The 27,328-nt window shown below is 41.3% G+C and overlaps 1 protein-coding gene across 2 annotated transcripts in view; it reads left to right on the forward strand.

The window, feature by feature from the left end:
- The window catches only part of LOC148060581 (regulator of G protein signaling 6-like), a 34,244-nt gene extending 7,260 nt beyond the window's left edge, over positions 1-26,984 (forward strand). The window contains exons 3-17 of one of the 2 annotated variants that reach the window (XM_087779760.1): positions 17,105-17,204; positions 17,716-17,766; positions 17,832-17,938; positions 19,627-19,678; positions 21,325-21,389; positions 22,015-22,091; positions 22,420-22,501; positions 22,931-23,005; positions 23,189-23,290; positions 23,355-23,527; positions 23,591-23,716; positions 23,771-23,957; positions 24,088-24,177; positions 25,012-25,071; positions 25,227-26,984. In XM_087779760.1, the coding sequence (XP_087635886.1) occupies positions 17,105-17,204; positions 17,716-17,766; positions 17,832-17,938; positions 19,627-19,678; positions 21,325-21,389; positions 22,015-22,091; positions 22,420-22,501; positions 22,931-23,005; positions 23,189-23,290; positions 23,355-23,527; positions 23,591-23,716; positions 23,771-23,957; positions 24,088-24,177; positions 25,012-25,071; positions 25,227-25,277 (1,398 nt within the window). In that variant the 3' untranslated portion in view covers positions 25,278-26,984. The remainder of the gene's footprint in view (positions 1-17,104; positions 17,205-17,715; positions 17,767-17,831; positions 17,939-19,626; positions 19,679-21,324; positions 21,390-22,014; positions 22,092-22,419; positions 22,502-22,930; positions 23,006-23,188; positions 23,291-23,354; positions 23,528-23,590; positions 23,717-23,770; positions 23,958-24,087; positions 24,178-25,011; positions 25,072-25,226) is intronic. The other variant, XM_087779761.1, reaches the window with a different exon arrangement.
- Positions 26,985-27,328: the final 344 nt, after the last annotated feature.

Below are 27,328 nucleotides of genomic sequence, written 5' to 3' on the forward strand. Positions count from 1 at the left end.
GCTCTTAAAAGAGCACTTTTAATAAAGCAGCCAGTGTTTGTTCTTATTGGGACAGAAGTGTGGGGCTCAGTGTGCATGCACGGGCTGTTGTTGAAGGGGAACTCGATGGGGGGGAGGGGCTTTATCTGTTTCCAAAGTGTCCCACTTCCAAATGCCACCCAAAACCCTCTGGAGTCTTCTACTTACCACCGGCTGCTTGGAATTAGTTAAAGATAAAAGCATCAGAGAGAGTAACCAGCAATTTGCCAAAGACAGATTATCGAGGAGTGTTTGAACAATTACAGTCTTTTCATTTCAAGTTGCCTGAGAGGAGGAAATTGAGGCAGAAAATAGTGGGAACACTGAATCTTTTATGTTAAAAAAAAGAAGCGACTGATCTGAAATCGGGGTATAGGCTTTTATATCACGTGACAAACTGTTGCGCTAGAATATTTGGGGCAAGAGTAACACGTTCGGTATCAAGTCGTTACGGGTTAACCAATTGGAACTGAGATTAAATAAAGGAAAAAACGAACCAAGACAATAGATCCTCAGAAGGAAACGTCCAAATGCAAATCGGTTAGGGTACCATTTCCCTTCCCGATCCGCCATTTGACTCTCTCCTAATTTAAGACCCCGCATCAGACTGACCTTTTTTGGATCAATTTGCTGTTGGGTCATTTTTGGAGAGTCAAATGGCGGATCAAGGATAGAGGTGGGGGGGTGAAGTCGGTCCCTGCTGTGTAACTCCAAACAACCACTCATGCACACACCCACCGCTATGGAAATTTTAGATTTTTTTTTTTCCAATCCACCTCTACCCCTCTATTCTTTTGGACTGTGGGTGGAAACCACGAATAAACCCAAACAAGCATAAGGGAGAAAACAAACGTGTGAGGACGCAGGGTTCCATCATGCTCGAATTGAACCTGAAACCACAATTTCACTGGGCACCCGTACGAACGTAAACGGCATCTTTTTTAAAACAAAAATGTTAAATGATGTATATTTAATCTGTGTGTATAAACATTGTCTATTTAAAATGAAAGTACTGAATATAAAGTGTAAAACTATGTAAGACATTTTATCTCCACTGATTCAATGATACAGTTCGTTGGCTTCAAAGCAGGAAAGTTCAACAACAACCAGGAGCATCGATGTAACAAAAGAAAGAGTTCTGACTGCAGCGTACTGACCTTAATGCTGTTGTTTTACAAAAAAAAAAAATTAAAGAGTGAAATATCAGCAATCTGTCTCGCCTGCAGATGCTGCACTGTCGGATTAATGTCAAATCTCAGCCCAAAATAGCAATATCTGCCGTTTGATGCTCGTCCTCTTTCAGAACTTCCCTCTCTTCCCTCCCTGCGCATCAATGCAGGCTCCAGCAGCCTTCAGGGATCTTGTCTGGATGGAAAAAGCTCCTCTCGTCCCATTTTCACTCTCGCTAATCAAAGAGAAGTTTGTCGGCGCCGATGTTGAGTTGCAGCTTTTATCCAGACCAGCTGATGAGGAGTCTTGACATGCTTATAAAGGACTTGATTTTCCCCTCGGGTGATTTCTGCCCAAACCAACAGGCAAAGCTTTACTGGTGCATTTACTGTACACGTTTACCTGAGTCCACCTGGATGATTAACATTCTCTCTGATGATATCATGAATCTCTCTGAGAGATAGTCATCCATAAGAGAGACTCAAGGTAGAGCCTCTTCTCTTTCAATGGGAACAGTTGTTTGTCATGATGGGATGTGCCTGATGTATAAAAAAAGCTAAACTTTAGCTAACCTACTTTTGCTAAATGGCTTATTGGCGATAACGTAAAAGCTAGCTTTAAAGCAGCACTGAGTAACTTTTGACAGTTTTACCATCACAAAGACAGATGATACCTTAAGCTCTTGCAGGAGCCAAGGTCACAAGCGGGCAATTAAATGCGATTTATTTTCTCGGATTCGAAGCTCGACAATGAATGGCGAAATTAAAAACGACATCGGTTTAGCAGCATCTACAATCAATACCTTTTTCTATATAGAAAATGATCTGTTTTTTATGTAAACAGGAAAATCTTTAAAAACATCAGGTCTTAACGAATCCATTCTCACAGGAGAACCATCACCGCCCCTCCAAGTCTTCTCCCTAAGAAGGAAACTAACTTTTGAAATATACAAATAGCCAGTTGTATACATCGAGAGTTTAAATCTCCACTAGTAGAAGGAACTTTGGACAGATGGACATACATGTCATCAGCCAGCACAGTGTACTCTCATATACTTGAGGTGGAACCGAAAACTGGAAAATGTTGTAAAATGACCCACCCTGAGGTTCTAACGTCTTCCTGTCTGACAACCAAAACTGTAACAGAGGTGTGTATCCGCCGGGCTGCCTCTCCCCGCCGTCATCCGTGATGTTTACAGACCCGTCACAATGGTTGATGGATAGAAATGAGTTTCTCTTAAAATAGAGCTTGTGACTCAGATCGGCGAGAGTCAGCGAGTGAACCTCAGGTAACGACGGTGAACATGTTGTCGGAGTGTTATTGTCACAGATGAGTCATCCGCATGCCCAAATGTCAAATCGTCTCGTCCAGGTTTTGAGCGCGTGGCGCAGCCGCTAGCCGAGGAGCGTCTGGTCCATTTGACCAAACGTTTTATTCATCCTCCTGACGCTAATGCAAATCCCAGCTGGGGGAGAGCGGATGGCTGATACATAAAAAGACAGCAGGGTGGAACACGGAGATCTACGAAACTGCCTCTGTGGCCGGAAGCTTTCCATATGTTGAAGTCGTAATTAAGCGTGAGATGTATTATCTATAAAAGGAGTAAACAAGTCCTGAATAGAAATTGCCATTGCAACATTTTTCTTCTAAGTTCAAATTTTATCGTACATGCTTTTCAAAGACTCTTGTACCTTCCATTGTGATTTTAAACCGAGTCTCCCCTGACACTTCATATACAGCCTCCCCCATTTCCTTCCTCTTTATTCATTTTTGTGCCCGACGGGATAATAGTTAATAAAAATACGCTGAATCTGTATTTTTTTTTTAAGTCGTGGCCCTAGTCGTCACATTATCACGATCAGCAATATAGGTGACGAACCGGAGTTCAGGGTCATGGTTTCCCACAGATTACCCGTATTGACCTTTGGGATAATTACCCCAGGTATCTTCCTCAGCCTTTATGTGAGACCACATCTCGTGCTGACTTTGGTTTCCACCTCAGTGGTTCCGTCAATAAGTCGACGAGCAGAGGCCGAATCCATAACAAAGCCGTTATTGCCGTCATAATATTCAAAGTGAATAACGGTCAGAGGCAACCATGCGAGACCTAAGTGTCCTCTGAGGTCAGCGCTAATCAGCATTGCTTCTCGCACCCCAGATGTTTGGTTCAGGTCCACCCCAGGCACAAGATAGATAACAATAAAGCAGCACTTTGTTTCATTTCATTGTCAGCGTAATTGCAATTCCATATTTACTTTCACTAGTGCAGCCATGATGGAAATTAAGGAAACCGTCTTCTCTCTTACCCAATTTCAAAGAGACTTCAAACAATATTCTTTAATGCTAACATTTTTACATAATCGCTAATTAGCTTTAGAGAAAGTCAGTTAGCACATTTGGGTAGGCTAGTATCTGCAGGAAGATTTTGCAATCAACTTATAGAGAATATGTATGAGTCATTTTGTTATTTTTAAGTAAGTGTACTAAATTGAGTTTTTTAATGTTATTTTTGGTTCTCAATATTCAGAAAAATAAACATGATGCGGAGACTGTTACGTGATGCTGAAGCGTCAGATTGGTCCGGCTCGAGTTGCTGTCAAAAAAAAAAAAAAAGAGTGTAACAGGAGAAGATGCTAACGCGGTTATTCCCACGGCTTGGAGGCACAGCTGGCAGCCGTGGCCACAGGACACTAATAAATGTGCCAGTTTGCTTTGTCCACCTGAAGCACAGCATTCATAAAGTAGATCGACGACTGGTGGTCGTTTTGGGGCGCAACTTGACTTACTTGCAATTTTAGAGAAGAATTGTAGCGCACAGGCGTTCTATCAAGAGGAGAGGTGTGAATTAAGCTGAGTCAAAACGGGGGAGAATGCATGGAAGGTGAAGATGACATTGCCATTTTCGTCAATTCTCTAAGGCAGGACTTTCAAACACCTTTCCCCGGCAGAATTATGTCAAACCTAGGCTCGTTTGTTTCGATCCCCCCTCGGTCCTCAAGCCACTGGAAAATGTCAAAACGTTTTTAACTTTTAACTTGATTTGAAATACAACTGGTGGATATCAGCTCACATCTCCTTTTTTTTTTAGGAATCTACTTAATAATTTACATGAGTTTGATGGTTCAAAATGTGGATTCTGAGCACATGATAGATGACTGATCCTCCCGGGAGGTGACACTGAAAGATTAATGGATGAATTTGGTGGCAGCCACCCATTAGCAAGGGACTGCGCTGGTTCGGTTGACACCATCGATAATCAATCAGCAGTAAGTAAAGACTGCATAAAATACCGTCAGTGCTTCTTTATAGTGACAGACGATCCGTCATCACAGCTGCAGTTAAATAAAAAGCTTAGATAAATGATAACGTTTCGGTTTAGCAAGTAATGACCTGTAGGTCACGTGGAATCTAACGACACACGCGACCAGTTTTAGCATAGCAAATAACTGGAAAACAAATTCAGTTTTATTGGGAATTTCCTAGGACAGGTCAGAAAAGTTCTACCAGGGTAAACCCAATCGTCCCTTACAATCTCCCCTGATGTTCACTATAGAAGACAACACCCTTAGAACCGCAGGAGTTCCACACAAGAACAGAAAATTGTATTGTTTCAAATTTATCTATGAAATTAATGTATTACCATGTACAACTTTTAAGTTTGTATTAGATTTAGTAACTTGAAGTTTTACATTTAATAGACATGGAAGATTCAAGATCTACCCAAGACCAGTGCCGTTAATGTAGAACCTTACTGTAGTCTAGGTGTATCAGGTTAAAATGTCTTTCACAGATTATCCGTAGGAGGATAGAGCAATGTCTTCCCTGGCAAAACCCTTTAGACCACAGCACTTTCGGGCTTTTGAGGCTAGATCAGTGAGTACCAACTCAATTCATTCCACTATCCTTGTCCCTGGTGTTATACGTGTGATCTTTCATTTAGATTCTGGAACACTGGAAAAATTGCCGTTATAAATCCGATAAAATTTCATTTTTTGGTCTGAAAAAGCTTGAACGTGTTCCCATGGTTTCGTAAAAGATTGCAAAGGATGCTTTGGAGTAACAGCATTTGTTCCGAACCCATTCTGTTCTTAAACCAAAGTTCTATTTCCTCATCAAGGCCTAGGAATAATTTAATCACTGACGATGGAAAAACGTGTGGTTATCACCACCTGTCTTGTCCATTATTCATCCGTTATTGTTAAGCACCAACTGGACTTGCTACTTCTGAACCTTCCACTGTATTCCTCAAAGTGGCTATTTAACTATTGTAACAAAGTACGGGCACGTCCTACACCCTGATGGTACAGTTCTTGATAACTCCTTGGTCAAATATAGTGACCGACACGTCTGCCATCACCGCGACACAGTCATCTAAACACGTCGCAGGGGTGTGGAGCCGCCTGCGGCCCCGCGGCACATCGAGATGAGATTTGCTCTTCGCACGTCAGCCCATCCAACACAATCGCATTACCTGCACCTGCGTGCAGAGAGTCACGGGGTTTTATTGTCGGCACTGGAGCAGGTTGTTTTTATTCAAAGTCCCTGCCGAAGACTGAAAAACGGCACCTCGGACCGACATTATTGGTCAGAGTTTGACGTCGTTCCAGATTTAGAACTCCTGTTCTCAGGTGATTCTCCACGTGGGTTATTTTCCTCCTGCGACACATAATGTCTTGCTCAACAGGTCTTTTTACTTAGCACCTGAGTTATAAAAGCCTGTCGGCATTCTCGCTTGCACAGGTAATGAGGACGTCAACGCCGTGCTGTGTGTGGGGTCGACAGAAAAAGAGCGGGAGAGCGTGCAGCCTAATGGTACTCAGCGGGGCTATAAAAATCCTCCCTTACACCCGTCGCCCTGACAGGAAATCCATGCATCTTGAAAGGTCAAGGGCTTCTTTCTGGCTGATTGCGGGCCGGTTTGGGAGCACAAATGTCGGAGTCGTTTCAGTCGGCACGGTAAAAATTGATCAATGACCCAAGGGGACGGATTAAGAGCAGATGTGAGTCTGAAAGATAAATATGTGTCTGAATCAAAGCTGATTTAGATGTGACGCCTCATTTGATGCCATAAAAGGTGCAGTTGAGTGATCATGAAGTAATTGTGATGAGAGAGTCTAGAGAGTCCAGCTCTTTTCACCAAACTGTGACTGATGATACAATATTCATAGCAACAAATCTAACAATGACTTATGGTTAGTTTCAGATTTAAGACTTGGGGGGGAAAATCCCTAAAGCAGAGAGAAAAAATATCAAGAAGTGATAACAGATTGTAATGACATTTTTGGCTCCTTGTTCAAATCGATGTTGACACCCCTTTTGTCATTTTAGATAGCAAGTGCCTCTTTTTGACAAACTATGGTCTGAAGTTCCTTCGCAATACTTAAAATCAAATATGTGTGCTTTTCAAATGTGAAAAAATAGATTGGTAGAAGGGAATAAACAGGTTTGATCAAAACATTTTTTAGCAAAGTTCATGCAAGAAAACACAACACCTTTATCATAACATTTCGTGAAATTCAATTACAAAAAGAAAATGTTTTTAAAAAAAAGTATACAACTTTTCTGTTGACCTATGTACGAAAACTACATATTTGTAAAAGAATATAAATGAATACAAAAGATCAAAACACAGAACAAAACAACATTTGAAAAAAAAGTAGAAGACTGCAAAAACAGTCTATAGAAAATGCCCCCAAAAAAAAGAAAGAAAGAAAACTGAAGTAACAAGCAACAAATTAAAAGCAGGGGAGGAAAAGAAATTGTAGAAAATCTGAAATTGTGCTAGCAAAAAGCTTTATGTTTCTCTTTTTTAAATAGCCCATTTTAATATTAAAAGAAATGTAAGTATTTCTTTTACTAGACAATAATAGAACTAAGGTTTGATGTAAACAAGACAAACCAACATTCGAGTCTAACGGATCACATAATTTCGCTGAGTCTTAGTCCTGTGGGATGATTTAAGTCAGTTGCTCAGAAATGAAGTACAAACTTGTGTGAGGGAGACTCGGACTTGGCACTTCCTCATCTCCTCTTCCTTTTAACCCAATTACAAGCGAGCCTCCAGGAGCGGGACTGGCAGCAGCGATGTGTCGGGGGACCACGATCTCAGCAAAGTGAGACAGATGGTTCTGAGGTTGTTGTTGTTGTCGTTTTTGCAAAGTCAGTATCAACTCTGGAAGATTATCGCCCAGTTGGTGCTTTTGTAAAAATAAATAAATAAAAGAAATACATTTGGCTCCGTAAATGAAGACTAATTGTTCACAAGAGTGTAAGAATTAAAAGGTCTGACTCTCAGTTGGGGTTGGTCATTGGAATTGGAATCATATTTTCAATCCTAACTTTGTCTTTAGCTTTAGTCGAAGTAAAAAAAAAAACGTATGCTACTTTCGGAAGACAGAGACACCCAAGTATCGTGGAATTAACCCAGTGATTGCAAATGAGTCAGTCCGAAAGTGCTCCCTTGCCGTAAAAAAGTTATACTTAAACTTCTAGATCTCATATCTCAACAAGTCCTTAATGTCACTCAGACTGTTCTAACTCTTGTCAGCACCATCTCACTTCTAACACAATTTGCCACAGGACGGAAAATATGAGAAAAAAAAATGTCCCCGGCGGTAAATGTATGCATTTTTGGTGACCGATAAAGATCACGTTAGATTAGCGCCTTGATCTTAAAGGAACCTTTTGACCTTAATTCAATACCATCCATCCAAAAATTAAACACTTTTCGTTTGCAGCAAAACATGGCTCAAACACAGGAGGTTCCTATCATACTCCTGACACCAAGGGACAATGATTTCTAGAGGGTATCCCTGAGTTCTTCCCAATACAATCCCTTGTGAGAACACAGAACACATCTTGATATTCTGGTCTGCCGTACCACATTTAACTAGGACCCTCCTACGTACAGAGTGAGGCAGCAAAAGCTTTTCATCATCCACCAACAGCAAAGAAACCTGCGCCCAGAATGAGGCGTCCGCAGGGGCCTTCAACAGAGAGCATCCTCTCCACTATCCCCCGAGCACGTCCTCCGCCTTCCTGTCACACTCCGGCTGATTAGCCTTCTTTATATTCTGGCTGGTTACCTTTCTGTTGCGTAAGAGCCAATACGCCATGAGCCTGACTGCAGGTTTTAAAAGCATTAAACAGTCTGGTTTCTAAACTTCTTTACCCGTCAAACCGTATCCCACCTTTGTAAGACACTCAAAATTCAAGAGGCGTTGGCAGTGTTTGCGCTGCTAGAAGCTTTCCTGAATGTAAATTGCACCTGAACAAAGCGTCTCGCAGGTAAATTGTGCAGCCAGAGTCGATAACATGACTCATCCCCCCCAAAGACAATGACCTTTCCCAAATCTTACGTGCACCATAAACAAACTTAGCAAACATCATGTCATGTGGCTCCTGCACGGGCTAAAAGTAGCTTTTGTATCTGACACAAGGCACTTTGGTTGTTTGAGTGGACAATCTTGTCAGAGAAGCAGACCCCCGTTTCCCGGTCCACTCAGGTCCTTAGCAACCCGTGGAGTATCCAACAACAGACGATTACAAGAGGGTAGGTGATCTTTTTCTGGCCTCCTTGAGTCTCATCTACAGAAAGGTGACCTGATGACTCACTAGATGTGTGTTTGTGAAGGTTAGCTTCCCTTTACTCAGCCCTTCAACACTTTTCTCACAGTTCTTTATAAAAAAAATAAAGAATCACCAAAATACAGAGTTCCTCAAACCATGAATTGTTTTCCGCTTCTTTTTTTGGATTACCTTGGGATGGAATCGTCGCACGAACAAATGTTGACGTCTGAGAAACAGGAATTCTTGACTTAGGGTGAGAAAGATTTTTGAGAAGTGTCAACTGAAATAATTAAGGATTACTTTGTTGACTTTAGCTAGCTGGATAATCCAATGTATTGCAGACATGTAACCATTAGCTAGGCTAGTTAATGAGTTAGCTTTTGCAACAGATGTCCAGGGGTATACAATCAAACAGAATGCAATACAATAAATATGAATAGTTGACAAGTACTTTGTGTACAATTGGACAGGAAATAGGCTTTTTTTTCCGCTGTTTTCATCATAGGATAGCTAGGGCAAGCCTTTGGCTGCATTGCTAACTAGCTTCAGCTCCCAATACGCAGTTAGAAATGGATGACTTCTTCCTAAATTATACATTTGGGGTCCAAAACAAAAAATACAACGATGAATTTAAACTGCTATATGCTCTCCTAGCTTGGTGGCACATTCAAATAAGTAGTAGGACCATATCGGAAACCTCTTTTAAGGCGAGTTCCAAAAGAAACCATCAGCTTTCTCAATGATCTCATGCTCCAAATATCCATACCTGCTGCACATAATGAATAATTTGACAATATGTGAGCAGCAGAAACAAGCATCTCGCGTAGCGTGTCCTTCATGAATGGAAGACTCTGAAAACGGTGCCCAGACTACCAATGAGCAGAATCATCTACCGTTAGTCTGCTTCGCTGCCTGCAAAAGTGTTTAGAGTCTGCTACACCCCCATCCCATCTTTCTCTTTTTCGACAACAAGATCATCCTTATTTATTTTTTTCCTCCCTCAAGGTTTTATCTGCAATAGTGATTTATTCATACTGGCCTGCTGCCGGAGTACAACTTTTCAAACTTTTAATTACTTTTTCTCCTCCGCCACCGTGTTACCAGGGAGATGGAGGACTTAAGCTCGCACACACTGACACGTATTGACCCATCCTGGAGTCAAATTTATCTGCCTTAGTTCATTTGCCTTGTGGGACGTGGTAAACCAGCCCTTACAAGTGAACTCGTCGACAGTTTGGAATATTTGGGGCTGTTGGTTGCTACACGTTCTATTTTAGGATCCGATTTCTGAGACACATATTCAACTTTTTCTACACTAGATTTAAGCGGTAGAGTTTTTCCTCACAGGGATCTACAATACAATTTAAAGATCAATATGAGTCACTTTGACTTTCTGCTAAAGTTAGACCCGCCTTCAAGAGGATTGACCTCCTTTTCTTTTAAGAAGGGGAAAGTTGTTTTGTTGCCGAAACCAAAGGAATTTGCACAGTGTTGTCAAGCGCTTGGAGTGAACTCCCCATCATGTATGTATGATGAACTCATTCACGGGGCACAAAGAACCGCCTGGTTTATGTAACTCCACGTGGTGCTACTTACGTCCACACAGGAGCTGATTGGTTGCTAATCCTCCTCCCGTGTTGCTGCATCCTTGAACCATATTAGGGCGTCGTTGAGGAAGACAACAGTCTGACGCACTGTTGTATACGTTTAACCTTCAGATTTTTCTCAAAAACGAGGTGACCCAGATTCGAGTCAATGGGATTGAATTCTCCCCCATCAAACAATTTACTTTAGTGCGTTTACAATCCATCGCCACTAATGATCACAGGGATTACACCAGGAAAGGCATTGGCAGCGGATTTCACTGGAGTGGAAGAGGGATGTACTCGCTCCAGGAGGAGAAAGCAAAGTGTATTATAGGAAAAGAAAGACTCCTGCCTGCCAGGTGTCTCCTGTGGAGATAGCAATTTCTTCGAGTGGACGGATCAGTGAGTGTGTTTCTCTCCGAGCAGTGTGGCAGGTATTTCATTTAGGGAGTGCACGGTAGCATCCTCTGTATTCAGGCCTCACATGTGTCAGCGTGCGATTGAGCTAATGCGATTCATTCACACATCCAGAACCATCACACTCGCTTGGCAGGGCTTTTCCAGGCTGCTGCTGCGCGTTTCCTCACAAGCCTGTCAGCTTCTCTCTTGTGGGGTTTTCAGATACGGCAGAAAAGCTACACGGCTTCGCCATCATGACTTGGCATGCAAAGAGAGCGGGGTGGGATGGTAGGAATGGGCGGGATTTCTCGCTCTCTGCAGCAGGGTTCTTTCTCACCTCAGTCCCCCAGGGCGCCACACACCAGATGGAACTCACTTAATTATGCGCCGATATGGTGCAGAGGTCAAACTCGATGTCGAAAAAGCGTGACAGGTGGTGTACCTTCCAGTTCCTGAAGTAAAGTTTTAAAGCTTGAGATGCATTTGAGAAGGGCAGGACTATTCCAAACAGTTTTTTTTATTTGGATCTCCCGACTATCGTCGTCGGATAACAGGCCGCCAGTCTAACGGCGACTCCAGAACGATGCTGGGCAAACTAAAACTTCTGAAGACTTCTGTAATGCTTATTCATTAGTAACTACTACCATCGTAGCTAAGGTGAAATTAAAATGTTCAAGACCTCTGCGCCACTTAGGAGCCACACCAGGCCATTGATGTGTGTCAGATGTGTTTGAAAGAAACAGTTTATTTTTTCTGATGGTAAATAATATCAATTTTATTAGTATTAAAAATTAGGATAAACTATTAAAAACATTTTAAGTAACAAGGTTTCATTTAGTCATTTCCACCAAGAACATTTTGAACATCTTCATTGTTCTCTTTGCGAGATGTATAATAAAATTAAATCCAAAACATTCTCTATCCTGTAAAGATGTCGTCAACACCCGAGCTACCAACCCATTAAAAGGCAACCATGTCTTGATTTCAGTGTCTCTTAAACAGCTCTTGGACCTCTATTGTATCATCAGTATGAGTCTGTTTGTACAAAACTCTTTTCATTTAAATATTTACATTACAAAATGTACTTAAGCCCCGCCCACTATAAAACTGTTTTCTGGAGATAAAATATGTTTTACTACAACAACACCCACTCTGCTGTGATTGATTAAACATTGTGGTTTGTCACCATCATCAATCCCTGAAGTGAGTCCAACGAGTCCCTCCACCTCCAAGGGACTCGTTGTTTAAACAAAGCAGAGCGTGATTACAGCTGGCTGGAGGAGTGAAGCTATTATTACGTCGTAATGGACTCCACTCTCGTAACCTCTCTTTTGCCGAGATATCAGATGGGGAAGAACTTTATAAAGCAATAACTTCAAAACATCTTCATGATTCAAGTTACTGCATTTTTGAGAGGAAGACTACCACATTTGAAACATGTGAGTAGGTTAGTAGAGTTGGGTTTTTTGACATTAGTAGCCCTCTAACCATCCTAAACATCAAATACCCTTCATGGGTCGAAAGTTTCACAATGAAACACTCTAACTGGAGGTGAGTCAGCTAACCTCCCCAAAAAAAACTTTCCTTGAACACTTAATTCTGCTGGTGACTCTCTCGCAGTGTCATTATCCGCAGACATTGATCTTATTTGTGTCGTCTGGACACACGTCTTCTTCCAGACAGAGTTATACTGCTGACAAGTGAGCTGAATCATTGATAGCACTATTACACCCTGATGCCACTTTCAGCAGCCCCAGAGATTGGGCTGGTTTTAAATAGCTTCGTGTCATTTTTGGAAAAATGAGTGCGGCGATTCGATTTCTGGAAAATGGGGACGTTTTCATTAACGCTGCTCTATTTCAGGGTATTAACGTCAGAGTGGATAGAAGGCGACTGACACCCTGATTAACACCAAAGAGCGATGATAAAACGACTGAAATACTTTTTTTAAATGTAGTTTCAGTTTTTTTATAATCCATCAGAATCTAAGAGTTTTCTCCAAAAGCAGACTTGTTATTCCTAGTTTGCACTAGCAGTGAAAGAGATGCAACTTAGTGTTTCACGCTGTACCCACCTGAAGTAGAATCTTAACGCCATGATTTCTTCAGTTCATACTTGAACACGCTCTGGTGAAGAAGGGCAAATGACCGGTCCGTCCCACATGCCAAGTGGTCGTCCTGCTCACTTGTTCTTGTTTTCCTGCAAAATTATAAACTCATTTTATGATGTAGGATTTTACATTATCCAACACACTGGAGGTTGTGTTGTTTCAGCTTTAAATGCAGACACAAGTTTGCAAAAACTGTTTAACTTTGAACATATACCAACTTCTAGAACAATCTATGATTTCCTAAATGAAAGGTATTTAAGAGGGTCAAAATGAAAACCATTGTATTTCTAGCAAAGAGCCAGCTCATGTCTAAGAAGCTTCAGAGACTCAACACGGCTCGTCTTGTGGCGACAAGCAACACTTAAATGGCGCTACTTGCTAAACGGTTCTATTAACAACATTTTCTGAAAGTTGAATTGAAATATGTTGAGACATGTTACTTCAACAGACAAACGAATGCCAACATTTCAGGATATCTTTAGATATATATTTGTTTTTAATTTAAAAGAAAAGTTCAAAATTTCAACCAAGGGTTCAGATTATTGTCAGAGTTATCTGTGTCTTTTTGGAGTTGTCACTGGTAATGTTTTTCTGTCTGTGTAGCATGTTAGCATTCAGCTTACAAACATTGCTAGGGCTTTTTTACAACGTGGATGTTACAGAGAAAAGTGGAGGTATTTGGATGTTGTTAAGTATCTTTTTGGATGAAGAAAGGTGAGCTCGTTCGAGACCATCATATGGACATACATTTCTGCCTTTAACTCCAAAAAAGAAACAAATTACTCTGGAAATAAGTGACAAACCATCACTTTAAGTTGAATATTTTTCTATAAGCGCGTGCACCAGACTGTAAAAGCTACAACATATTTCCACAAGTTATCTTCTATACCCTCTCCATAAACCATCTTACACTTAATATAGGGGACGTCTGCTGTTCCTGGGGGCTCTCACAGATAAGACAAGCTGATCACCACCTCCAGAACACACACACAAACACTGTGCATATACCAACATATGTAGGCAGACTCACCAGTGTACTCTTGATAATCATGCGGATGACAAAGTGCTCTCATCGTCACATGCCAGCAGAGATATTGTCTTCTTAAAAAAGCCCTCGGAGCACCATTAGCTTATACATGCAGGAGATACGCAGGGCCCTTCTGAAGCCGGGCCAAGCGCTTCTCGTCTTCTCTCGTCCTATACGGGGATAATGGGTTCCCATGATCTGTCCGGGGTCCATTATTGCACCACAACAAAGAGCCCTAATCCGTTTGTGGGTTGTTGTGACTCAGGGGATTGGAGGCGTCCTTCAGACGATCTGGAATCAAAGATGTTTCATTGTTTAGATTTTGTTCTCCAAAGCCCTCTGGATCTTTTTCAAGCAGAGCTGGAGTGGTGTGCTCAATAATTCACTTCAAGATTCCCCCCCTGGCCTATTGTAAGACTGGTAATTGTCCTAGTACCTGCTGCGCTGTGTGTTGCTCATCTACGAAGATCTGCTGATGACGTTGGGGAATGAATCAAAAGCTCGTCGTAAATTAAATTAATAAAGAGTTGATCGTTGATGGACAGTCCTGAAAATTGCATTGCCTTCACTAAAACACATTTTATTGAATTATTCTCTCAGCACTTTGTTCCTCTAGGTTCCGCTGGGGTTTGGCACTCACCCATCAATCTTTGGTTCTCTACTGTATTCTACTAAAGTTTAACCCAATGTCTTTGGGATTTTTTTTCCCTGCTTTGGTTGTTTCTCTCGTAACTGTAGTGGTTTCGTTCACCGCTCACCAGGGTTTTCTTTCGCTGTTCTAAGGATTTTGCTCACTCACTCTAAGGGGGCTGCTCATCGTTGTAGTGGTTTCATCAGGAGGTTTGGAGTCTCCCTTGCCACTACAGAGGGTACGATCACTGCTGTAGGGTTTCCCTTTAAGGGGTTATGCTGGCTGTTCTGAGGGATTCACTCCAAGCTTTAGAGGTTTCATTGGATGTGTCAGGTGTTTTTAACTTGCCACTATATCAGGTCTCTCGCTACTGCAGGGGTTTTGCTCCGTGTTCTTGATGCTTGTTTCGTCACCCTCAGGCATCACCATAGTAATACTCAAGAGGTTTCTCTCGCTGTTCTAATGGTTCAAATACTGTTTTAAGATTTTTTGCATACTATTATAGTGAGGCTGCAGAGTTTTCCCTTCTCCTGGAACAGTTTGGCTTTCTATTTTGCCACCCATTTTTTAGCATTTTATGTGAAAGCCATCATCAGGTAAAGATACATGGTAAAGGTACACTCACACCCGTTTTGAAGTAATGAAGTGAATTAAAAGCAATTTAATGCCTGCAAATTCAATTTTCTTTTGCACATTTATCGGTCACTTTTTCTACATTTGTTTATGCCACCTTTGCCTAATTCCCCCAACCTATTGATATCCTCGAAAGGCCTTGTACTGTCCACGTTTAATTTTGTCGAGGTTTTGCTTAAAACTCTTTAGGTGTTTTGTCCTTTTGTGCTTCCATTTATTTCCTCACCGTCAGTGGAAATCTTTTGTTTGTCTAGTAATGTTGGGTGGCGTGTTGCTCACGTGAAGTAATAACTTATCGTAGAAAGGTCTTCAATAACCTACAGCAAAGTGTCGCTGCCATCAGAACATACAATATGCAAAAGGGCTCTTTTCTTCAACAAAGTGTAATGACCCGTAAACCCGAGTAGATGATCTCACGAGCTCGCTGGCAACTTAATTCAGTGTTTCCAAAGTCTCTCTGCTGGCAGAACTGCTGTGTTAAATGATGAATGAGCAGCGGAAGGAAGGAGCGAAGTACGCTGGAACTGGAGCACAGCGTGACGTTTTGGTACCATGATCCTGTCTTGGTCGGGGTAACGAGGGAACATGCTACAGTTTCGGAGAAAATGGAAACGGGTTCTTTAAATTCCAAGCATGACGAGCCCTTAAGCCGTCCCTTTGAAATTTACCTAATCAGCTTTGTCATACTGTAGCTGTGAGAGTGTGTGTGAGTGTTTGTGTGTGTTGAGAAGCAACCAAGTGTGCTTACTTACAAGACCGATGCTTGGGGAGCCATAAAGAATTCATCAGCCAGCAGCTACTGTATTCTAAATGGAAGGATGTTGATAACACAGCTAAATGTGCGGAATCGCTCGCCGCTATTGAGATTGATTTGCGGCGCCGTCACGCGACTTCCAGTTAACGCCGAACTGACTGTTATTACAAAAGCCATTCGAACTGCAAACTGTCCTTGAGTGACTTCACACGTTCGCACAATGCGTGTCGAGTGCGGAGCGCGGCCTATATTTTGGGAGGCGGATGTGCAATGTGTGCCGAGTTCATTGGAGGTGTGAGGTTTGTGTCTCCCGGTGGGGGAAAAACGCAACTTCTTTTCGACTGCGTACAAAGTCATGTTATAAGATTCATTTCACAAAATGAATGAAACAATAATTGAATGCTGTTGTTATCAATAAGGCATTGGTTATCGACCACCTAGTCGGGGTCCTGTACTGGTCCACCATGCATCTGATACCAGGCCACATAGCAAGACAAAATACATTATGAAATTCAATCTGTAGTTCTGATTATTAGTGTCTGAAAAGTACGCAAGTAAGTAAATTGTGTGTAAAGCGCCTTTCTAGACGAGGGTCACACATTTTTTTTAACAATCAAAAACAATACACAGATAAAATATATACTTTAAAAAGGCCAAGACGCATAAAACAAACATAGGAGTTACAGAAAAATCAGGGGAAAGCCACCATCACACATGGATGGGAGTAGGTTGCGACGCAGCGCACCAGCTCTTATCAGAAGCAATCCGGGGGTTAGGGCCTTGCTTATGGACAGAATGACACCATCCTGTCCAGAGCTGGGATAGAACCTTCAACTTCATGGCCATAAGCCAACAACTCTACTGTCTGGGCTATGCCACAAGGGCGACTTGAATATAAGAAATAGGAAAAGGTTAAAACTTCTTGAAACATGTTCAAGAGCCTCCCAGAGTTGTTTGTAGTCAAAGCAGTGGTCGTGCTAGCGAAGTGTCGACTACCTCTAGAGAAAATACTTTTAAACTAGAGAACTCTGGGTTAAGACCTGAAGATCGAGGTGATACGAGCGCCTGTTGCTGGTTTCTAACGGCAAAGAGGATGATGCTTTATTTGAGGTGTTCAAGACCAGTAGAGAAACTACGAAAAAAAACTTTGGAGGGTCTTGTTAAAATTCAAAGTCTAAAACTCAATTTATCTCCCATTTCTCTCCAGGTCGAGGACATTGTCACGCGGATACAAGACGAGAAAGCGGGCGGCGTGTCGATCCGGACGGTAAAAAGCTTCCTCTCCAAGATCCCCAGCGTGGTTTCAGGTGAGCTCAGTGCAGAGTCAACATTGAGGACTTGTCACGTGTACTTAACCATGATCACGCTGGGCACCGACAAACAAGAAGGACCTTTCGGGGGCTCATTTGAATTGCTGATAGAGTTACAGGCGAGCGATGCCTTTCCCGACGAGACCTTGGCCACCCAGGAAAACGGCCTGTGGTGTGACGTGATCCTGGACTCGCAGCCGAAAAGGCCACTTTGAATTCCTTCCTCTCCGTGCATGCTTGTTGCATGACTCACTGGTGTTTGACCGGGTTGCTCCTGCTCTCCTCGCGGCCATCTCTGACTCACTCCTTCACATGGTGGCCCTCGGCTTCAACATCTCGCTCTCCTCACCCTCTGCCAAGCTCTCCGAACAGTGGCCAAATAACGTACTCTCTCCAAGATGAGGGAGAGAAACCAAACTGCATTATCTTGTGGACGCTGACTCAGCCTTGACCCGCAGCTTAAAATTTCCTGAAAAGTTTTCCGTGTCTGACCGAGTACTTCCTCCAGGAGCCGATATCGTCCAGTGGCTGATGAGAAACCTCTCTATTGAGGATGTAGGTATGTCCCAGATGATTTAAAAGAAAAGTTCCAGGAAAATCAGAAAACATTTTTGCTGTTCTCAGCGGAAGCCATCCACCTCGGAAGTCTGATCGCAGCACACGGATACATCTTCCCCATCTCCGACCACGTCCTGACCCTCAAAGATGACGGAACCCTTTATCGCTTTCAGGTAAATAAAAAATATTTCAAGAACATTTAAGTTTTTGATTAATTTGTGTCAAACTCATAGCCCAGCGGATGGTTGGCTCTAAATCAACATAGATAGATCATGTTTAGATGTTGACTTGATTCCGGTGATTAAGATAAGGGACAGATATTATAAAAGTCCATTATAAAAGTAAAACTGGAATTTGATTGGTAAAGAAAAAACTAAAACTGAGATAATTAAGATGAATTTAGCCTCAAAGAAACAAAAGACAATATCAAAATATACATTTTGTTTCGCTCATGAATTGGAATGCTATATGATTTTCGCCCTTGCTTAGTTAAATTGTTTTATTATGTATTATTATTGCAGATCAGCAGAGGTGAAAAATTGTAACGTTTTAATTTATTTTTTTTGGATTAATTGAATTCAATAATTTGAATATTGAACGTTTTTTGTTTGTTTTTTTAATAATTGAATTAAATCGAATATTTTCTATAATCAAATCTATACTTTCATAAAATCAAAAATAAATTTACTAGATTCAATTTTTTTTTTTAATTCGAAGCCTTTTAAATTCTATATAAAAAAAAACGTTCAAGCACTTTATATTCAATGTTAAAAAATGTCAAAGCCTTTTAAACTCAATGTAAAAAAAAAATGTGAATCCTTTTAAATTCAATATAAAAGAAAACGTTGAAGCACTTTATATTCAATGTTAAAAAATGTCAAAGCCTTTTAAAATCAATGTAAAAAAAAATTGTGAATCCTTTTAAACTCAATATAAAAAAAAGGCAAAGCCCTTTATATTCAATATTAAAAGATGTCAAAGCCTTTTAAATTCAATATTGAAAAATTTAAAGCCTTTTAAATTCAATATTGAAAGATTCAAAGCCTTGCAAATTCAACATGAATGCAGGTCTAACAACTTGATCAAACGCATTAACAATCAGGTGACAACAAAAAAAAGTAACGATTGACGCAATTTTAAAGTTAATAATAAATCGGGATTAATCGCACTCATATGAATACTTCAAAAACACTCGTATACCAAGTCAACCATAGACCCAGGTATGAACTGAAGCCTCCACGAAAACCTGCCTCCAGGAGTCTCTGAGCTGACGCCACGCTGGCTCTGCACTTTTCACCATCCCCCGCCGCCGGAACACATTTATGGTATTGCACAAGATTAAAAGCCATTATTGCACTGGGCTGCATGTGTCACACATGCTCATTCAGCAGCGGCTAAAAATATTCCCTCTGATGTCGTCGTGATGCAACAACCCCACGTCACTGGAAACCACTAAAAAAGAGACACATTTGCCAACTCGCTGGCAAGTGTCCACGGCCGTGCTGCGAGGAGTAAGAGTTTTTAAATATGGTCTAAAAATACACCCCGTGCTCCAGATCTGCTGTTATTAAAGCTACTTACAATTACGGAGTTAAAGTGAGGGTCAGATGCTCCTCCGTGTTATTAAGGCTGCATGTAGATGTGAGTGATCCATTATTTATAAACTCTTGAATGTGAAATATCAGTCGCAAAAGACAATTAAATATGGATGGAGGCAGAGAGAGCTACCACCGCCGCTCGGATATTCATGCAGAGAACATCACGGAGAGAACGTCAAAACACAAAGTGGAGTTTGTGGAAGAAAAAATGAAAGATTACTGGATGATATTAATGTTTTTTACTTTTTTCCTGGTTTTTCCAGTCGCCGTATTTCTGGCCTTCCAACTGTTGGGAGCCTGAAAACACAGACTACGGTGCGTGGAATCATAAATTCTTACTTTTCTTTTTCAGACTTTTATTATAAATGTTTTATCTCTTTAAATATAAATCTAATACCATTAAAACACTATTTATTCTGTTTATACTATATTTCACTGTTTTTAACTTATTAATATTTATATTTTTTATAAACGTTCACTCTATGCTGTGTTATTTAACGGTTGCCAAGCAACGAAATCCGTTGTTAGTTTGACTGCGGTGTTTTTCTGTGCAATGACAATAAAAGAAAGTCTAAACTGTTCACTTTGCATTAAAATAAAATTTGGGACAAAACACATCATTTAAAAATATACTTTTACACCTAATCTTAATTAATATTGTCACCTTTTCTTATTTTGACATGAGATTAACACCTTTATTTCACATTTCTAATAATAAAAATGTAACGATGTTCTCGTTTTATTGGTAAAAATTGTTTAAATTGATAATTAAAATGTATTTTATTAAGTTTGATTTACAAAACATTTACCTTTTTTTGAAAATATTTTTTACTCCTCATGCATCTTAATTATTATTTTTTTACATGTTACATCATATTTTAACAAGATTTATTTTCAAGATTTGATGATAGTAAATATATTGCCAAAACATTTAATTTATTTTAAGAACATTACCAATAAATAAATAAAACTTATTTTTGCTTTTTTTTCATATTCCATGCGATTGTAATACGATTGAGTTTAAGTTTATGAAAATAAATGTTTATGATGGTAAATATTTGTGTAAAAATGTTGGGGTTATTGACCAACAGGAATGGTATTGATAAATAAATATTTAAATATATTGTATTTATTTTTATGGGACAAATTCTCACAACAAAACATAAACACCGTTTTATGGTTTCCTCCCTGACACATGAAAACCACATAAGTACATACAGGATGTTATTTTCACCTCAGATTGCAGCTAGCTCTGTTAGCCACTTGCTCAGCTAGCGGGATAGCATTCAGTTCAAAATGGTGACGTCTCTATAAACCGGTGCTGTGTCTCAAATCGCATACTTCTCTTAGTATACTAGAAGTTAGTATGCATCAGGATAGTGTACTAGTAACTAGTACGCAAATTCTCCACAGATAGTATGTCTCAAATCAAACACTGCTGCTACACACTAACAGGAATTGACGTGACAGCTTCTTCTTCTACTACTATTTAATGATGATTTCAACTGGCTGTTTGAACGCTATCGACACCTGCTGGCAGCACGTTTTGCAAGTTGGAAAAAGAAATAAATAAAAATACGAGAATCAAAATATTTGCGAGATATTTAAGCTGGTATCAGTACCGAAGACATGTCATCCTTCTACTGCTACGGTAAATACACCTGTACATATATATATATATATATATATATATGACGTAACCTCCGTTTACAACGTCACTAAGATGGCGGCTGTTTAGGGTAGATAGTGTCCATCGACAATACTGGTTTTGTGGGCGTTTTAGTACGCCAATTTAGTGTGTATGGCGCACTAAATTTCACATACTAAGAATTGAGACGCACTTACACACTAAAAATACTAACTTTGAGTACGCAAGTATGCGATTTGAGACACAGCACGGATGAATATATTATTTTAATATATATATATATTCTTAATATTCTTTCCATTTCATGCCGCAGCCATCTACCTGTGCAAGCGGACCATGCAGAATAAAGCCCGGCTGGAACTGGCCGACTACGAGGCCGTGAGTACAACCTCGAGAGAGAACTTAGCTTCGGTTCCACTAGGAAAGAACTCCAGCGAAGACGAAAACTCACTAACCAGCTTTTGCAAAAGGTCAGAAATTAACATGTGAATAGTTTAATGGATGCAGCCGCCCGGACTGGACCCACTCCAGGGGTCGGAACCGGGTCAAGTGAGACGACGACAAAGAGGATGAAATGCCAGATTTGCGTTGATAGGAGTTCTTGTATTATAATGAGCCGTTAATATTTCATAAATAATACATATTTTAACTGCTGTCGGGGGAAATATGTGGACGTGTTGATGAGGTAAAACGTTGTCGACATCTTTGGGTCAGAAAAAATAATTTAATTTGATTTCATATTAGGTTTCAATGGTTAGCCACTAAGCATTGTAAGCTTCATTATAATAAATAAAAAAAACATTAAAAAGCCTTAAAAAGCAAACTAACAATTAAAATTACATATTTTTTTTATTCAATCTTACTTACTTTGTCTTTTTTAAAGGTTTATAAAGCCATGATGTTTTGTTGCGCTCAGCAATATGACTTTAACTCAGCCAGGTGGTCATAATTACAACCTCCATTTTGAACACCTGTGTGAAAGTTCGTTTACCTGTCGCCGCAGGAGAATCTCGCACGGCTGCAGCGCGCCTTCGCCCGAAAGTGGGAGTTCATCTTCATGCAGGCTGAAGCTCAAGTCAGGTGACTCACCTTTTACACGTCATCGTGCGCGACTGTTGCTTGAAGCACTTGTTGGAGAAAATACACAAGTTGTGATAGGATTACTTTTATTGTTTTGCAATGGCTCCCACTAGTGGTGGTCGAGTGCAACTACAAGCAAAAATTATGAAAATATATATACAGTATATACAGTATATATAAATTTGAAATTTTGAACGCAGGAATGTTTATATTTTATTGTGCCTTAAATAGAGTTTCAAACATTTTAACACAAATACATTATTTGTTTCAGATGTTGAGGTAAAAGAAAGCATATTTATGTTTTATTTCTATATTTTTGCTTTTACAGGATCGACAGGAAGAAAGACAAAGCGGAGCGAAAGATTTTGGATAGCCAGGAGAGAGCATTCTGGGACGTTCATCGACCGGTGGCGAGTAATAAAAAGAAAAGAAAAAAAGAAGAAAATGCATCATTTGTATTAGATACATTATAATAAAAGATATTTATATATATTATATATAACATTAACCTTACCAGTGATTTTTTCTTCAATATAGATTGTGGAAATTAGATTTGATCAGTTTTAATTAATCAAAGTTGTATGTTCAGGATTAAGAAAAAATTAATCTATTAAAAAATCGAATATATAAAAAATAAAAATAATTAGTGTCAATTGAAAAATGAATAATGTATTTAAAAGTCAATTTAGTAATTTTATTATATCATATTATTTAGATGAGAAAAAAATACACTTATTTTATATTTATTTAACTTAAGTCAATTGTATTTGTATTTTTAACTTCAATCTTTATGATTTTCTTTAACAGCAATGTTTGTGCATCTGTGTCGCCCCCTACAGCCCGGTTGCGTCAACACCACAGAGATGGACATTCGAAAGTGCAGACGGGAAAAGAACCCGCACAGAGTAAAGAAGGTATGACGGACGTCTGGGAAGTGGGCGTCCTCCGGGGACACGCTTTCGACTTTTCGTTTAACAGAAAAGTGACGTCCAGACTGATGGATGGTTTTCGCCGCTGACCTCATTAATCACACGAGCTACAGCGAGGCCCCGTTCTGTCTTCCCTTGATGGTCTTATTAGTCTGTTCCGCTTTGCAGTCCGTTTATGGGGTCCCAGACGATGGCCAGAGCCAGCCCAGTCCGGTCCACATCAGCTCCCAACAGAACAGGAAACCCACCAAAGAAGACGTCCAGAAGGAGGCGAGTGGCATGTTTTGAGGGGCGATGTGTCAGAAAGAAGGCTGACGTAATGGTCGTCCAACAGATCAGCTTCCTTAACATCCAGTTGGACCGCCACTGCATGAAGGTCTCTAAAGTGGCCGACAGCTTGATGACCTACACCGAGCAGTTCATGGAGTATGACCCTTTCGTGTCAACGACGGAACCCTCCAATCCCTGGCTCAGCGACGACGCCTCTTTCTGGGATTTGGAGGCCAGGTGAGTAGGACCATTGGAGGGGGGGGCACCATTAGTTTGGTAAACATATGTCTCCGAAAACAGTCGTGACCCGAGCCAGCAGCGGGTCAAGAAGTGGGGCTTCAGCCTGGAGGAAGCTCTGAAGGACCCGGCGGGACGGGATCAGTTCTTGAAGTTCCTGGAGTCAGAGTTCAGCTCTGAAAACCTACGGTGAGATGCTGGAATGGTTGGTTGTTGGAAGCGTCATCTTACCCTCTTCTGTAGGTTTTGGTTGGCGGTTCAGGACCTGAAGCGTCAACCGCTGCAGGAGGTCTCCACCCGGGCCGAGCAGATCTGGGAGGAGTTTCTGGCAGAGGGCGCGCCGAGCTCCATCAACCTGGACTCTCACAGCTACGAGCGCACCAGCCAGAACCTTAAAGACCCGGGACGGTACAGCTTTGAGGACGCTCAGGTGAATGTAGACCTGGCACCGATGACTCGGCAGTGATCCTCTAGACTCTTGAGGGACCTGTACCAGAGGTTGTTTTTTTAGCAAGGCCAGTTTGACTGGTTTATGTGAGTTTCTCCCCCGACTGTTGCAGGAGCACATCTTCAAGCTGATGAAGAGTGATAGCTATGCACGCTTTCTGCGATCCAACATCTACCAGGATCTGCTGTTGGCCAGGAAGAAGGTGAGTCCACGCTCGGCACCTATCACTGAATTCTCATTTCTCTCGCTGTCCATCTCTCAAATCAGTTTGATTTCATTGGCGTTGGGTGTTTCTAAGGCTGAAAAACATTCCATGTTGAAATAATCTGGCCCTGTTCGATACATTATGACCGCCATGATTTCAGTGAAAAAAAAAGGTATGAAACTTTAAATACAAGGACATGAAAGGTTAGTTAAGTATACCCACCCTGTTGTGGTGACATCAGCAACAGCGTATTGGGTCGTGTCACACTGTGATGACCCCTGACTTGGCTAAGGAACCCCCAAGTTCGCCCCCCAAAAAAACCTCCACTGCAATGACACCTATTCACTACAGAGACTGACAACCAAGAACACTTGTGGCGCTCGGGACGTCCCCTGATCTTGCATTAGCGTAGCAGCTAAATATTGAGCCCCATCCTATTTATTTGACTTTGACAGGCTGTTTAGGAACCTTTATCGGCAAATGGCTCAGAACGGCGCCTTAAAATCACACTGGCAATGTCATGTGATCTCATGAAATTCATTATTTTTTTTATCATTTATGTGCAAGTTTTGAACAAATGACAGCTGCCTCTGTTCATGCTAGCCCCTCCCCCCTCTCTGGTTCCACCACTGCTCCCTCTGCTGGCCTGTCACCCCAACATTCCCCTGAAATAAATTATTCCTTTATTCTTCCTCTCCGGCCTTCCTTTTCTATTTTCCCTCTTTTTTTCTTTTTTTTTTGCAATGCTTGGCCCTTTTAATGACATCACCCTCGACCCCCATTAACACCCGAACCTGACCCAAAACCCTGCTTCCCCCCTTCCCAAAACAGCAGCCAGCAGACACTGAGCAGGGTCGCCGTACATCTTTGGAGAAGTTCACCCGCAGTGTGGTAAGTCCTCTGGAGCCACGGCTGCTCAAAACCCACACTGGCTGCCTCACTGTCTGTAGCCAAAACTCAAAATTCTTTTTGAATCACATGATTTATCTCACATTTGTGCGAGCGGCCTCGAGCGGGACATCATGTGGATTTCTTTGACCTTCCAGGGGAAGTCGTTGACGGGCAAACGCCTGACAGGACTGATGCAGTCATCCTGACATCGTAGGAGGGGGAAACAACGTCGCCACGATGGCAGCCACTCGGCAAAATACCGCTCCAGGTTGGGGCTGGAGTTTATGAAAGTGCTGACTCAACGGAGGGCCAATCCAGAGCTGCCAAATCCCAAACTCTGGCTCTTTGATGGGATTTTTTTTTTTTTTTTCCACGTTTGTTTTCGGAAGAAGCACAGGATTTGATAAGCAATGTAGGAAGATATTTATGCGGCAATAACTAGAGCACGAGACCATTTATTGTTTATCAGGAAATATAATTAACCTTTTTTTATGAAAGTCTTTTATCTATAGACAGAACCACCACATTTAACCGAAACTAGTATCGTTTTTCAAAATACTACGGTTTACTCCATTATTGCATTTATGTGACCGAGAAAAAAAAAATCTTTGCTGAGCTTCGCCATCCCCCAGAGACTCGGCATAGACAGATGGCCATCGATGTGCGTCTAGTAAAGCAAACTGAACTCCCTCTTGGATGCAGCATGGGATTGTTGGGATAATTGTTCATGCTTCATTACATTCCGAGATCTAGCATAAGGGCTTTATGTAGCATCTGTAAACTAGAGTTGCATGTTTGACATTTCTACACGGAAGGGTCTCATTTACAGGCCACAACAAGAGTAGTCTTTAAAACTGTGTTTGAGTTGGGAGTCCATTCCGAAAGTCTTTAACCCGAGAAGATGGTTTAATCATCAGGGGAGTAAACCTGAACTGTGTTAACCACGAAGCCAAATCTATTTCTACCAATCATTTTTCGTCCTGGCCATGTTCACGTGGTTTGGGTCATGTCCAAAAATGGCGATTGCTAACGTAGCTGTGAGCTTGTACAGTTGGTGTTGCATAGGGGAGTCTTCAAATTGCCTGCCATTAGAGGTGAAGTTTACATTTCTCTAGGTACTCCGAGTAGTACAACGGCTAACTTCGTTCAAGGTACATCCCAAGCACTAGATGGAGTGATCGCATCACCACTCATATGTCACAGCACTCGTTGATGCCATATATTTTGGATGTTAGAATCAGGGCCTTTCATCGCCGTGCACTGATACAGAGCACAACAGGGGTCCTCAAGTAGCTTGGTCCCACCAGGTGGACAACAGGGCCAGAGTCCTACAGACTATGTTAAGTGTTTTTGTTTGTTTGTTTTTCACATCAAGGTGTCATATCTCCAGATAAGGAGCCGTCTGCCTGCAGCCCAAAATGGTTAGTTGTTTTTGTGCATGGACTATTCTTTTGTCACATTAGGGAACAGCAGGAGCCTTCAACAAAAGATGGAAGCAGCACAACTAGAAGTTTTAATGCACACTTGGACGTTTCTCCTCTGCACACGGTTCCACCATGAGGCCAACGACTCCTATAGCGACTAAACATGCTCAAAGGTCCAAACCCCCCCCCCCCCCTCCCAAGGCCATCGCTCTGCAACTGGACCGGTTTGTTCTAAAGGACTTTGACAGACATTGAACCGATAACCTCCGGATGACCAAATCTTTCTCTGTATCAGCAAGCATCACCGGTGTGACTTTGGAAAAATTGATATAATCAAATAAAGCACACAGATCTGAAACGGACACATTACTATGCATGTAACATATTCAGGGCATTTTTTGTGCTTTTAGTTTTTTTCCAATCAGCGACTTCTGGCACTGCAAAACACTTCAGCACCTGCTATATAAACATGGGTACCAAATAATAAAAAGACCTCTGGACCTGTCTGAGTCTTAACTCTTCTCTTGCCCAGGATCATGATCCTCATCTTTTGGGATTCGTGGCCAAGTCGTGCCAATTCCTTACATACTGTACCGGTAACCGATCCAGGGAATCCCTAGCTTCACTTGATGCCATTTCTGCTTTGGTTACAGCTTGGAGCAGCTCGGTAGAATTACGCAGTGCTCCCAGGAAGTCATGTTAGTTGCGACTATATACCAAACTATCTGCCACAATATAGGATGTTGTAGCTTCTTTTATTAGTCCACGTTCTATCCAGCTCCATCCTTAAGGACTTAACTGTAAGAATGGCTTTTAAGGCCCTCTATGTACAA

Source organism: Callionymus lyra, chromosome 18 (assembly GCF_982586985.1).
Source record: "Callionymus lyra chromosome 18, fCalLyr1.hap1.1, whole genome shotgun sequence".
Taxonomy (NCBI): domain Eukaryota; kingdom Metazoa; phylum Chordata; class Actinopteri; order Syngnathiformes; family Callionymidae; genus Callionymus; species Callionymus lyra.